At 38.4% G+C, this 15,011-nt stretch overlaps 3 protein-coding genes and 1 long non-coding RNA gene across 7 annotated transcripts in view; 1 reads left to right on the forward strand and 3 right to left on the reverse strand.

Moving 5' to 3' along the window:
* hoxd3a (homeobox D3a) overlaps positions 1–762 on the reverse strand; it is a 37,619-nt gene extending 36,857 nt beyond the window's left edge. Inside the window, exon 1 of one of the 2 annotated variants that reach the window (XM_059647199.1) lies at positions 657–762. The gene's annotated coding sequence lies outside the window, so the exon portion shown is untranslated. The remainder of the gene's footprint in view (positions 1–656) is intronic. The other variant, XM_048533754.2, reaches the window with a different exon arrangement.
* Positions 763–4,060: 3,298 nt separating this feature from the next.
* On the reverse strand, positions 4,061–7,066 carry LOC125454497 (homeobox protein Hox-D8). Of its 2 annotated transcripts, none has more exons than XM_048535349.2 (2): positions 5,244–7,066; positions 4,061–5,013 (listed from the first exon to the last, which is right to left on the reverse strand). In XM_048535349.2, exons 1-2 carry the CDS (start codon positions 5,668–5,670, stop codon positions 4,721–4,723), a joined length of 720 nt encoding a protein of 239 aa, XP_048391306.1. In that variant the 5' UTR covers positions 5,671–7,066; the 3' UTR covers positions 4,061–4,720. The 2 variants fall into 2 exon arrangements, with proteins under 2 accessions (XP_048391306.1, XP_048391305.1); XM_048535348.2 differs by having other exon boundaries at positions 4,061–5,016; positions 5,244–6,667.
* A 3,828-nt stretch (positions 7,067–10,894) lies between these two features.
* LOC125454366 (homeobox protein Hox-D9) lies at positions 10,895–13,557 on the reverse strand. Its single transcript, XM_048535053.2, has 2 exons — positions 12,718–13,557; positions 10,895–12,167 (listed from the first exon to the last, which is right to left on the reverse strand). The coding sequence occupies exons 1-2, from the start codon at positions 13,292–13,294 to the stop codon at positions 11,926–11,928; spliced, it is 819 nt and encodes a 272-aa protein (XP_048391010.1). The 5' UTR covers positions 13,295–13,557; the 3' UTR covers positions 10,895–11,925.
* Positions 12,757–15,011, forward strand: part of LOC125454368 (uncharacterized) — a 33,508-nt gene continuing 31,253 nt past the window's right edge. For both annotated transcript variants that reach the window (XR_007247973.2, XR_007247972.2), the window contains exons 1-2: positions 12,757–13,732; positions 14,712–14,813. This is a non-coding gene — a long non-coding RNA (uncharacterized LOC125454368). The remainder of the gene's footprint in view (positions 13,733–14,711; positions 14,814–15,011) is intronic.

Raw genomic sequence — 15,011 nt, forward strand, 5'->3', positions numbered from 1 at the left:
GGGGTACTGAGTAGAAGAGTACTACTCATTTGTACAAAGTTCCGTCACGTGGTCAGACATCACTAAACACATCTCCAAAATTCTGATTACTTCCAAGATTAGTGCCCGGCATTATTAGGATTAAGGCAATGTATGTCATTCATCTCTGCCGCTAATCCTTAACATAGAAGCGTCTAACTCATGTCCTCTTATGCAAAGAACAGAGAGAAACAAACTGAAGCAACCAATCATCAGCTCCCGCAAAACAACAGCAACCAAAATAGCGCAATTTGCAATATCACTAATAAATATCCCACCACCAAGTTACACATTCTAATGCATCTCCACTCTGGATCATTTGAAAACATGTCAGCTGCCGGTGGCGATGCTTTCATTTCAAAGATAGCCACGAATCGCAGATCTCCGTTCTATTGCGGGAAATAAATATTTAATTAAGCTGCGCCAGAGCCACCATATGAATTCCAGTGACCACCTGGATCTGCTTTGAACGGACCTTTTTCAAACCCATGCTGGGGTTTGGTCGTTCAGCCCGATTTGCACACAACCTCCGAAACAGTTCCACTGAATTCAACGAATGAAACAAGCGCCGTTTCGCTGCTATCCATTTACAGCAATATGATCTGCAACAGCAGAGCTTAAAACAGCACAGCACTTACCCGGGTAAGGGCGCTTCCCCAAAACAGTAAGCTGCTGGATGTTGTATTCCATTTCTACTTTTTCGATTAGTAAAATAACTTGAAAAAGATAAACCGAAAATTGAAGGGTAAATGGAAGACTGTAAACAGACGTCAGAGGTCTGTAAGAGTGATCAGGTTGCCGAATCCCAGCATGAGACCAATGACTTCCTCATAGTTCTACAGAAAATGACATGGAAACTGCGAATGCAGCAGAAAGTCTCCTTTTTGCAAGCAGCTGGCGTCAAATACCAACGACAAAAGCAGGCAAGGGGAGATACTGACAGAAAAGACGATTTGAGACGAGTTTGCAGCGGAATGCAGTGAAATATTCACAAGGGAAATCATGAAAAGGCCATGAACGCAGTTACTAGATTCACATGACCAATGCCAGCCAATAGGATCACGGGCTCCGTCGTAAAAGGTCCATTACAAAGTTGTAAATTTTCTTCAAACAAAAAGGAACTCGCAGCAATTCCTTGCGGATTTCACAAGTATAGCTAGCAAGCGCCATGTTCCCTTTAACGAGTTCTTTGCTACAGCCATTTGCTATAATGTGTATTGTAACGAACGCCTTAACTAACTATATCAGCGGAAATACCACGACAACATCAAGAGGAATATCGACCAATGCGGGGCGCATTCCATAGTGCTACTTCTTTAATATGTCCTTTAGACGCATCAAGTAGAGACATAGGCATTTTTGAAATTAAAGCTAATCCAAAACATAAGACGGTAACACCCACAATACCTACCGCTGCCAGTGGTGTATCAGAAAACGTCTTTTCGTTTCCTCCCGACATTCTCACTTCATTCAATAAGGTCTAATTAAAAGAAGAAAGCAAAGCAAACGAACCACTAGCGCCTGCTAAACAGGCATCAAAACTGTGGCGACTTTCGTCCTTGCTTTTAATAACAATTAATATCACAAGGAAAGTTGTAACTTATGCGAAGCGCTGTATGATACATTATACACAGGTCAGAAACTGAAAAATAAGTAGCAGCATATGTAGGTATCTAATTACATATAGCACGGCATTAAACTCCTCGTGTTTCCACTGTCGGGAGAAAAGGGCATAACATATTCGAGTGCTCCATGGAATTTGACTTAATCGGCTAAAATCACTTCTGCACTGCGTTTAACAGATTAGACGTGAATGCAAGCGTAACCATATGAATCAGTTGGTTCGGTATCTTTTCCCTTCAGTGTCGGTGAGCGGGTTCAGCAATTAAGGTTACACCATGTTAAATGCATGGGAACTTCGTCTTTTAGGAGGAAAGTATGTCTGCTGGATATCTGCTTTCTAATTTTCTCCATTGCCCCGTATTTCCCGCAGATTTAACTCCAGAGAAAGCTCACATTTACCAACCTTTGCTCTGGTGTTTTAAAGTGATCTTACAGTGAAAACCCTGAACAGCTAACCAGAAATGTGACGAGTGGGAGGATGGTAAGACTACTATTAAGGTTACACCAAAATAACATGAATTATTAATAAAACTCTCAACAGGGCAAGTTGCTAATATCCTGAATTTTTTTCTCTGGGGTGAGCTGGGGTTGGAGACTAGATGGGGGAAAGAGTTTCTACAGCGGTTTTGTTCGAGACCCAAACTGACCAGTCTTCAACAACCAACGGGAAATGTTTGCAACAATTCAGGAGAATAATTTTTTAAACCCATTTTTGGCAATTGTTAATCTCCATTGTTTGGCAAAACCAAAGGAGGTTATGTCCATTTCAAAGTATTATTTCCACCCACTAGCCTCGTCATTCGGTAAACAATTCGCTTCGTGAAAACTTGAGATTCCTGAAATCTAATCCAAATATTTTACAAGGCCGGTTATACCATCATTGCGCAGTCCCTTCCTGATCACTGTTGTGGGGATTTTATCATTCAGTTTGTAAATGGGACCAAATGCAGAATAGCATTTTAATATATATATATATATATATATATAAAATATATCCCGTTTGACGCAGATTTGTTTAAACTAACGTTTTTGATGAAATAGAACTTCGCGCAATAATCATTCATATATTTAAAATAGTCCTAGTAATACGTGTAAGAGAGTCATGATAAAAACGTAATTTAGAGCAATTATAACCCCCCGCACGAAAATGTAATAAAAAAATTCCGTTGCTAATTTATTTAGAATCGATTTATTCTGTAAAATTATTTATATATAGCGATCAGATAGCTTGTTTGATATTTAAGATAGTGTACAAATTTATTTGTATTAAAATAAAGTATAATGCAAGTAACATTAAAATGCTTAAAATTGGCAATATGTAGCTCAAAAACTGCGGGTCCCCAACTGCCTTATTCTCTGCCTTCAACTGGTTAATTGTTGTTTCTTATCCGATTATACCTGATCCAGTTAGGATATTGGGCCGTATGACTCTGAGCATTGTAACACAGAATTTCATTCAATTACATGGCTGAGGTTGTTTCGAATTCACAGCTGTTTGTACTATCTCAGTAAATTCTCGAACTCGCGGGTAAAACGCACATCGCTATTTTTTAGTTCTGCAAATAAACAGCGGCTTTTTAATTGTTTGTGTAACATTTGAAATATAATGTTTGCTTTCCCCCCCTCGTTGTTTCCTGTTCGTTCTGATGAATTTATCTTAATTGTTTCAGACTGATCATACTGTTGTACTCCCTGTGCAAATATGGAGATTCGAAATTGTCAGTTCTTATGGTTGAAGTTTATAAGCAATGTGTCCACTGACACTACTAAAAAAATAAATGTGGTGTAGTCGCCGATAAAGGAAAATTTTGCAGAAAGTTGGAAGTTTGTTCGGTAACCCAAGATGTTGCTTTCTTCCGCAGCCTTTAAACCAGAGAAAAATAAAATGGAGCCAGAAGTCTACAGTTTGTTGAGTGATTTGTAGTTTGAGAACTTTTATTGTCGGTTTTACGAGATTTGCTGATATACGCATACAGTAGACCACAGTGTAACACCAAACACTAACTTTTACAGCGTCGGCTTAGCCACACATGAGCCGGGCATGTGATCCCATTAGCCAATGGCCACTGGAAATACTTTTAACTTGGGGCATAGATAAACTAATATTCTAATCATCGACGATATCGTTAACTTTTATAACTATATATAAAGAATTACGCCATCTTCAGGCTTTTGCGACCATGTAACGGACCTGTTGTTGCATGGCAGGCTTAAACATTGTGGCTACAGAGATACTGAAACAAAAATAAAGTACATCAGATTTCAATGGAAAAGAGCAGCCTAGAAGCGGCCGCAAAAGAACTGGCAAGATAGTGATCCAGTAATCTCAATTGATTGTTTCGAGATGACCGGATTGATTTTGCTTTCCAATATTTTTGTTCGTTCGGAATACTTGTCGGAAAATGAAACAAGTAGACGATTAAATGTAATCAACATTTATTAATTTAATCACATTCGAGCATCTTAAAAAGTGACTATTGCTGCGGAATACCTTGTCATTTTTTGCTTGTGTTTATAATATGCGTATCAGAGATAGGTAATGGTTGAGAATTTCCGGCCGCAATACACCATCAATTATTTCAAACGCACAGTAATTAAGACACATCGTAAGTGCACATTTTTTCTATCATTAAGTGTGTTCGCAATACATTCCAAATTATTCATTCTATTAGGCAGTTCATGTTGTTGGGTATAATCACAAAATGCTAAATAAAATCAACAAACTAAATCAATCACGATACCATCTCATATTTTCGACTTATTAAGAAGCAATAAAACCTTTATTCAAAATGGCGATTTCTTCTGTGATTTTGCCACTTGCCACTTATAATAAGGGAAGCCGCAAATTTCTATTTGATGGCTGATCTGTCAAGGTGTGATTGAAAAGGTTAAAATGATGCACAGCGAATTTATGAGAAATAATGTTGAATTAAGGCTCTAAAGAACTTCAAAAAACAGGTGGACAGTTTACATTAACCTAGCCATCAATGTTCCGGAGATTCATTCTGTTCAACACTGTTTAACAGTGCAGTTTGGACAAACTGAATGACGTTTTGCTTAGAGGCCAAAGGGGGTAAAGTTACTTGATCTCTTTTTCTGTTGTCTCTTGCTCGGGCTCTTCCTGTTCTTTTTTGACCTCTTCCTCCTCGTCGTCGTTCCGAGAACTTGGAAATTTGTCCTTGTTGTTTTCCTTCTTCCACTTCATTCTCCTGTTTTGAAACCAAATCTTCACCTGTCTCTCTGTCAGTCCCAGAGCATGTGAAACCTCGATCCTTCGCTTTCGAGTCAGATACGGATTGAACAGAAATTCCTTTTCCAGCTCCAGTGTTTGGAATCGGCTGTAAGTTTGCCTTCCTCTGCGTCTGCCGGGCGCTGCTAAACAACACGAGAATCACAGGAGACAGTAAATATTGGGAAAATGCACACAAGCAAATCACCACAGACGAGCAACAAGAACAACAAGGCTTGCTTTGAACGGTAATGTCATACAAAGAAAGTGTTGCTATAAAAGCAGACTGACTATTACACACCGCGTTAAAACACGTTGGCGATATAACTGTGCAGTAAAACGTGAGATGGAAGCTAATTCTAATATATCCAACCTTGAGGTCTCATCCAGGGAAACATTTGAGTAGGAGACGAGTTCTGATTTAAGTGTTCTGGTTCTTCGCCAATATTACTGCTAGACGATTTACAGTCAGGATATTGTACCAGATCGGCCTCTTGCTGTGTCGTAAAAATTTGCTGTCTTTGTAAGTTATCGTATCCGTAAAATTTAGAGGGGTCACCATGACACGTAATTCCACAAGGATTCTGTTGAAAGCCAGCATTAGGAAGTGCAGATGTCCCATGATGGTAAAAATCTTGAACTTGAGCTGGGTGCTGGAAGCTTGCGCCGCTGCTGGGACCATAGACGACAGCGTGTCTGCTCGTCACGTCTTGTGGAAACCGGCAGTCGTAGTAAGTGGGACTCAGAGCTTCTCCTGGTTTATACTTAGAGTAGAATGGATTAACAAAATATGAACTCATCTGTGCAGACTGTAGAATGGACAGTGGATATCAACAAAATAAATGTTAAACACTACTATGATGTTATTGGGTTACCCGATCTACACAGTGCTCATGATGACAATGCAGGTCCAGTATGCACTGATGCCCCGTGGAACATACTCGCTAATACTGTAGGTACACAACTGCCTCACTGCTTTGGCTGCTTCACTTTGAAACCGCAGATCAGTTCTAAGCCAGCTGGGAAGATCGTTGACTCCCGTTTACAGTTGCCGCTTTCGCGGGCAATACGTCGTGCTGGGAAATGATATTTTTTTCAAAAAAAAATGTACAGGGCATTGAGATCGGAAAAAAAAGATAACATGCGGATTAATATACTGAGCACACTCTCATTACAATTAGGCGGGCCGCATCACAGAAAACATGAAATACGTGCGCCACTCAACTGAAGAGAAATGAAGCTGGCCTGGTTACAGCACAGCAATTAGATTTTAGAGCACAACAAGGTGAGACTGGTCTCAAGGTCAAGATATAGTCAAAAATGAGGGGGTGTTTTGGGAGGAGGTGTTGGTGTTCAGGGTGGGGGTGGGGCTGAGCGGGGGTTTCGCTGGTGAAGCCAAAGGGTAAAAAGGCTAAAGTTAGAATTAAGATCAGGGATTATTTTTATTGGATGTTTCTGTAAATTTTGTTCAATCTGCCTCTATCTCTCAGTTTGTCACTCTCCGGCTTGTGCTTTTAGATGCATATTTGTAACTACAGATGCATTTATACTTACAGATTATATATATATATACTTGCAAATATATATTCATACCTTTATACTTGTATTTACAAATATATATTTGCCTCAACAGATATTTTGTTTCATTAATAGATATACATTTATGCCAATAGATATCTTTTTTACTTGATAAAGCAGATATGTCTGCAATTTCAGTATAAACGGTTATCACTCAACTATAATTATTCTTGTTATTGGAGATACTAGGGAGCAGCTGAACAAAACATTCCTTGCTATTTAAAATGTTAGCAACATTCATACAGATTATAAAACCTCGCTTCTCCTAAGAACGCGGAGGAAATAGTTGCCCTTGCCTCAGAGATATGGGTTCACTTAACCAAAACTCCGAGGTTAATTACTGGCAAATGAAAATCATGCCTGTGAATACAATTTCCATCATTTCAGCCCTGGCATGCGTCACTGTTGAGGAAAAGCTTCTTGGCTCTTCAGGCAAACACACAGTTTGAAGTGTGAGGTTCATAGTTGATCAAGAACTTAAGCATTGGGAGGAAGAGCAAGCCTGAGATTCTACGCGTGCTTTCCCGAGCTGGTTAACTTCAGTTGTTGAAAGCTCATGAATAAAGAGAATCCTATTTTCCCCCTTTAAGCGACTGTGTTTAAAGTTTAAGCGAAAAGAGTCCTTGATCTGTTAAACTTGTGTTCACCAGTGAACTTTGTTCCTCACGCTTGGGTGGCTGTCTCAACTCGCTAGAATGCTTCAGGGAAATAACACCAGCAATATCGTCATTGGCTGCTGCGCAGAAGAATTCTCCTTGTACTGCCATGAATTCAGAATGTGTTCATTCAAAATGAGCCCAAATGTGCAGTAACTGTATTCCTTTCCAGCACCTCTTAAGTTATTTGCTGAAAACAGAAAGCCAACTAAGAAGTCATAATTTGTACGATTATAATTTGATGACGCTGAACTTATCCATGAATTAGAACTAAAAGCTTCAGTTTTCCCTGTTGTGACTCCATGGTCATTGCAGATTCTGATCGTGTTCCACACCAAATTCTCCGGCAAACCCGCACTTTTCAATAAATTGAATATTGGCATCAATCGGTAACCTGATAAATACGATGTATATTAATTTTGCTACGTACGTATTTACACATGGAAATTTATTCTTCGGTCAAATCATTCCTGCCGAAATGATTACTTAATTTAAACAAGTTTACAAGAAAGGATAAATGATGTGAGGAGAATCTCTCGCCACGCTGTGCTTCTTTGGTAGAAAACATTCAAAATGATTTACATATTAAAGAAAAAGATTCTGAACCATAAATTGGAATCGTCTACATATACAATTTCAGTGTTTGCGTGTGTGTTTTAAACTTAGTTTTACATCGTTTTTGCTTTGCTATCTGAAACGATTACGAAGACCCGTCTAATGGGAGAACAAATGCGTCAGAAATCCGAAAGATGAGTTCGCCAAATCGGGTTAAATAAATAATTCCACAGTGATTAACGACAAATAAATACATGCATCATGATTCGTATTAATGCAATGGAGATTTTAGTACATGCTAATATAAAATAGTTGAGTATGCATGTTCAGTAGAAAAATGTGGCAAGCTTTTTTATGGAAATCCTGGGAATATTTTCTTGTTGAGACGATACATCAAAAATCATTGCATAGACACAAACTAAAGCTTAAATCAGGCCCTCTTCATTTTGTTCTCTACGCAATATTTTAAAAACTATAGTCATTTTTTTTCCAGGATATGTATGGGAGATGTTATATCAACGTGTGCGGTGCAAATCATTTTATTTTAGCTTGAAATCAGTAACTATATCAACATGTGCTGTGCAAGTCATTTTATATTGAAATCTGTATTTCAAACGCTTAAGATTACTCATTAATTATTGAAACTGATTCGAACATAATCTTAAAATAAGTGTTTTAAGCATAAACTTGTAAAATTGGAGGCCGTGGAATTTTTTTAAACGTAGGCACAATCCTTTTTTCGTTGCTGTTTTGAAACTGGGTGGACGAGAAAATAAATCGATACTTACGCCGTTAAAGTCGAGAATTATACAGTTTCCGAAAATTAGTTCGAAATGCATTCCGTTTGAATTGACTTTGCTGTACTCGATTGTACAATTTCACTCTCCGTTACCGAATAGTGAATTTTATTAAACAATGAGGGGGAAAACACTGTGAAATCTTTCTTCCGGAAATCCACTCCGAACGATAGATGACTATGACAGTCTTCGACAGTAGCATACAACGTCAACCGTTGCCCAAAGATCATATTTTACAGTTTCGAGGAATGGACATCATTGCAACAAAGGAGAATGCAGATGCAAATATGGTGTGTTCTTGTGAAATTTACAGTTGCAAATGACGTAGATTGCAATAGAAAATCATTCACATTCTTCACGCAAGTCGTTTAAATTCGAAAGTTTCCACTTTGTCGTTATTTTGAGATAAATTTCAAAAATGTTATATGGAATCCTTAATTTTGAAGTGATTACGTGCTTACTTACTCCCGTTTGATTTTGAACGTTAGTATTTACGATTATTGTGTTAAGCTTGTAGTTTGAAACTAGTCCAAAATGTCAGGCTACAGATAGTACTGTTATTCACGTTTTCAAAATGTGATCTGACAGTGAAAACTTATTACTTTCCTTTTAACCGATTTCCGGTGAATCTACACTCATGTAGTTTTCTACTTTTTTGTAGTGGAGCGACAGCACCGCCTTGTGGACAGACTCATGAAGTACACCTAGAAAGGCATTGCGGCTCCTTTGATTTTTCACGGAATCATTGAAGAACTGGTTGACTTGCTTGTTAAGAAACGGAACCAAAACGAGCTCCAGTGAGATCTTAATAATGCTATACGTTGCTTCACATACAAATATTCAGAACTGTCAGCTAGATTTGCTTTAGGTATAGTGCATTTTAAAAAATCCTAAAGTCCAGTGCTGTCCCGCCGAGTCTACGTATGTTTAAAAGTTAGTTGATAGCGTACTATGAAATAATATTAAATATTTGGTAAGATTCAAATCTGTTTCGTAGACTGAGAAATGTCATTTGGATATGTAGTACATGCTGCTAATAATTTTGCTTGAATTTGTGAATAAAATTACATGCACATGTGAGCGGGGTCAGAAGCAATAACTTGGGCTTACAAAACTAAATACATTCTGAAGCAGGCGCGGTGCTCACTTTAGCTTCCACTGTCATTTAACAACCGGACATACATAAAAGCATATAAATCATTTTCATCTTGCAAAGAACATATTTGGAACATGTAGACCTGTTTTATCGCTTTCCTTTTCAGTTAAGGACCTAAGCCGATAACTTTCCTCGTTGTTGTTATTGCTATTGAACTAGGCATGCGGATTAATCGTTATGTAAACTTGCCTTATAGCGAAGTCTACTTCACTGCACTTCCCACATGCACGTTTGGGAATAGTTAATTTTATCCAGACTCAAGTAACAAAGACGCATTAATTGTCTTCGCTCCTTTAATCAGAGTCTGCGTTTTTGTTTGTTATCAACAGACAAAAACATCTGAATTGGCTGATTTCAAAGAAGTCCGTAAGTATATGAAGAAAACTATAAAGCCATTAGGTCAGACGTCTAGCCAGTTGTGGGGTTTATTGTACCCCGTTCCTTCCGGTTCTAAAGTACTGTATGTAGAATTGTGGCAATAGATGGCGTTGTAATTCAACACCTTCCGAGCGCTAAAGTTTTCAGAAGATTCACCAAAAAGAATGAAGTTCTAGTTTTAGAAGGACACGTGGTTGTTTTCAGTGCATTAATGAGATAGTAGCCTACAATAAAGAACTCCTTGGCCACTCAGGTGTCTAGATACCGAAAATCCGCACCACGGTTTTGCCACCAATGTGTATTTCGTTGTTTAGTTTTTATATCATTAACCAAAGCACCCAGTGTGTTTGCAACTACGAATCATTCTAACGTGCTATGTGTCGAATACCAGCGATACTAATATAAATAACTTCTTGTTCCTACAACAGAAGATAAACTATAAACGCCTTTCTACACAAGCAACCGCAAGTAACTTCCTTCGAGCAAATAAACTCGCATACTCAGGAAATAATCAAATTCTATTGATTAAAAGCGCCTTTGTTTTTCAAAATATTTTGAGCTGCATTTGCTACAGGAGTACATGTGTCAGTATGCGTTTGAGAATGTAGTTGCTAGTTACTACAATTCAGGATTCCGAATTGTTTTTACAACTTAACCAACTAGTGGTGTTCTTTCATCCCGAGGTCAATAGTATATTGCCGATCAGCTAATTTAAGCAAAATCCCGTTTGAGTCGTTATAATCTCAGCATCCTTTTAGCAACACTGATTTTCGGACAGGCCTGGGGGGCAATATAATGCCTTCTGACGGAATATACCGCTTTGCCGTCTGCTTTTAAACGATCAAGAAATTACAGTCAAATAGTGTTATCGAATCATAAATAACCTTTGAAACAGTTTGCAAAATTGAGATGTTTATAATTTTTTATTGTTATCGTGAGATACAAACCAGTGGACATGGTTAGAACTTTCTGCTTAGTCTTTTGATACTTGCAGTACAGCATCAGATCTATTGTCACATCTATTGTATCGAGTGAATACTGCAAAGGATCAGGGAGTAAGCGAAAAGCTACTGTCTTATTATATTTGTACATCTTTATTACATTAATTCCATTGTATTTTGTCCAAGAAAGAACATCTTTATTGAAGTTGACGCAATAAACACAAAATTAAAGCAGATCATGTTCACTTGTTACTAAAATAAGCTTGCTTCAGATTGTCCCAAACGCACAGAAAGATGTCCATGCTTTTTGAAAAAAAAGTAGCAACGTTTAAATAGCTTTTAATTGATTTGTGTTCCTTAGTCAACGTGCCTATAGTTTAATGACACTTTAAGGTTATTCGAAAAATGTGCCTCCCATAACGACCATGATGGGTCTGCTAATTTCACTTGAAATATTTTAAATAAATAGTACGTCGGCTCGACTCTTTATCAACACAGTGATAATGTCATTGCACTTGAAAATAACCGAATGATGTTCAGCCAGTGACACTTGTATTACATTTCACCGAATAATCGAATTAAAAAATGGAATAGAAAGGCAAAGGATTTGCATTTCTTTATACTTATACCGAAATGGTACACTAACTGTACAGCGAAAATACAGCATTTTACAAGTAGCACAACCAACGGAAATCTTCAACTTTCCATGTTTTATTTTTATTTGAAACAAGTATGTTATAATAATGTCAAAGTTTTGAAATAATACAGGCAACGTGCTGACTTCAGTTTAAGTTCCGTTTTAATGTATCCCAATAGCAGCAAGTCAGGAACAGTCTCTGGGTGAACGTCATTTGTTTAAACACGAGGTTGCTCTGGAGCAGTACAACACTGAGAAACATAAACCGTGCTTCGATTAGGCACCACTAGATAGACAAAACGCTTTATACACCGTCTGTAAGGTTTTCTGACCTATGGTTAAGAAACAACTGTTCGTTCAAGGTTCTTCATTATTTTTCACCTTGTTCATCTTTTTCATTTTCATCCTTCTGTTTTGAAACCAAATCTTTACTTGCCGCTCAGTAAGATTTAAAATTCTAGCAACTTCATAACGCCTGTCTCTGGTGAGATACATATTAAATAAAAACTCTTTTTCTAATTCAAGCGTCTGGTATTTGGTGTAAGGGCAACGCTTCTTCCTGGTAGAGCGCGCGTGGATCCAATTTATTGCGGGATGGTCTGAAAGGAATGGGAGGGGGGAGAAAGCAAGAATTAAAGCATGAACATCTCTTGAAATTTTACATGGAATTTCAGACACTTTAAAGAATGTCCGCATTCGCAATAATGTTGATCAAAGCTGCAGTTCTCTTCCCCACTGCGTACTTGACAAGTTCAGTGAGATTTAATATACTGAGAAATGGAAACATTGATTTCAACCTATTTCGAGTCGTGTTGAAATGGGTTGTTATGAAACAGAAAATAAATTTCCATGGCAAGAATGGCAAAATACAGTTACAAAAGTTTAATTTGGGGGAAAAATCTACTTTTGACTTTCAAATTGCTCTGTAAAGTGCAACGAGGAGGAATACGCAGTAGTTTAAAAACCATGTCAGACTCAAATTTGTGTGTAAAAATTCCCTGTAAACAATATGAACTCTTTACTGTGGCTGTGGCTTTTCAGACTTGGGTAGGCGTCTAGACATTTTTATAGGTTTGTAAAACCATCAGCTTTGCATACTCGCTTCTACAGGTTCGGGTTGTAAATCAAGCTGCAATTTTTTGCACTTACTTGGGTCAAGTTGCTGTTGTTTCTCCTCCTTATGCTCACTGTTGCTCGTGGTCTCGGAGCTGGTGCAACCAAGCTCCTTGGGAAGCTTCTCCCTGCACTCTGGGTAAGAGCCGCAAGTGAAGTCGGGCAGACTGAGAGTTTGCAGCTCATAGGAAGAGCACTCAGTCCTCTTGGTTGATAAAGTTTCTGGCTTGATCCCGTAATGCCGGCCATTAGGATGGAATCCGGGGAAAGAGACTGAACTGGAAATCGGTTCTAACCACGAGCGCACGTATCTGCTGTCTCCAGCCGCAAGATGCGATTGATGCATGTAAGGATGATAGATTCCTGCAACGGCGGCAGAGGATTGAGGGTGAACGGGAGACCAGGGATTTGAAAACGCGGTTGACTTGGGGGTAAAACTGCAGGAAGAGAAATCTGAAGTGTCTGCAACACCTGATGGCCTTGAAGCTGTGCCGTGTGATCCTTGGGAATACCTAGCCGCATATAAGTCCTCTGTCTCTTGACCTATGAAAGAATCAACATAATAATTGTGTATAGTGCCACCGGTCGACATTTTAGGCTCTCTCGCTTTCATAGAAAAGGTTACACTGGAAAGTGTATCTGATACCTTCACACAGAACAATCATAGTATTTTGCCGACTACAGTTGCAGCTATTGGTTGCGGGACTCACGTGATTATATTTACCAATACAGCGAGTAAATCAATCCGCTCATCGGCCTGACCGCAACGGGGGCCAAGCCCAGCTTTATACCAAATTGAAAACCATGCATTATGAATGGACTAAACAAAATCACTTGATCAGAATTGTTGGAAAAATTCTGCTGGTTCCAAAGGAGCAACCTCTGCAAGCGCAGTTAAACCAGCCCTGGAGAAACGTGGGGACTACTTTCCCCGTCAGTTAATTAATGTCTGTCACTCATTTCATAATCAGCAGTGCGTAGTCCATGATCTATGTCAAGAGCAGATATCTGTTAGCTTAATGCAATAAAGCGGCAAGAAAACACCTTCGAGGTACGTTGGTGCTTCTATACTGTACATCCCAGATTTGGAAAAAAAGGCCTTTACAGGCCACTGATTGGTTTATCCCATTAAAGGAGTAAACGATATGTTGTAAAACGAAGGATTTGAGCTGCTCGTTTTAAAATCTGGTGTATCGCAACGTGCTGAGTCTATTTTCCACATTTCGAATTTTCTTCAGCTAATATTTTACTTTGCTTTAAACATCATTGCATTTGAAGTAAACGGTTCTTCGCCCCTTTATAGTCTGTACTCAGAAGCCACCATAAATGCTTTTATGTCTATCAATAAAAATTTTATGAGGTGCATTTGATTATACATTAATGCGTCTTTAATAAAACAGGCCTCTTTTTGGCATAGTGAAGCACGCTTCACCAAAACTGGACGGCAAAATATTCCCACAAATGTGCGAGTATTCTTGTCTTTAAATATGTTTGTTGTACACGGTCTGTTTATAGTCGACCACTGTACCAGGGTATTCAAAAGAGGTGAATGTACCCGCTGTTGGGGATTTAAATGCATCCCAGCTCCAGTGCAGTCTTTCAAGTCTGTCGCTGGCCGATGCAGCAGAGAACTGCAGCGAGTTTGAGAGAAAGGGTCGAGAAGTTTGAACTGTTTCCGAATTTTAGAATATGATGTCCATTAACGAGCTGCAGAGAAACGGCAGACTTCTTCAGATAACACATTCATTGACGGTCTACCATGATACAAATCAGGCAAACTTCCTTTGTGAGAAAGGGAATAAGTTTAGTTAATGTTTTTTTTTATCGAGACTCATTTAGATTAATCCCTCTCTTCTTGATCATATTGAACTTTATTTTTCCAAATGGTCAGTAACTGCGCAGTAATATTGGCATTCACCATGACGAGCTTGTAGTAATTAATTGTGACCAGCTCACGGACGATTCACAAAATCCATCCGATTAAAATAAACTTTATTTTTTATCGCCTCCGTTTACTTTCTTGTTCATAGGCAAATACGTTATTATTCGTCTTTTCTTCAAGATGAACGAGAAGAAAACGCTCAACCGATCACGGTGAATTGTCAAAATAGGAAGATTAGAAAAACTGAAAGGTAACACACATTATGAACAGTTCAACTCAACCTCTCTCTGATATGAACTGTAGTATATTACCTTAATGCACTCAAATCACTTTCTTTAAGCAATTTGTAAGCTTTGAAGGCCTAATTTTCAATTTTACTTTGGCAAGTCAGATTTATCTCGATTTAAGGTTATACAAGTAACAACCTCGCTGACTTTAGTTAACACTT

This window comes from Stegostoma tigrinum, chromosome 7 (genome assembly GCF_030684315.1).
Source record: "Stegostoma tigrinum isolate sSteTig4 chromosome 7, sSteTig4.hap1, whole genome shotgun sequence".
NCBI classification, from domain to species: domain Eukaryota; kingdom Metazoa; phylum Chordata; class Chondrichthyes; order Orectolobiformes; family Stegostomatidae; genus Stegostoma; species Stegostoma tigrinum.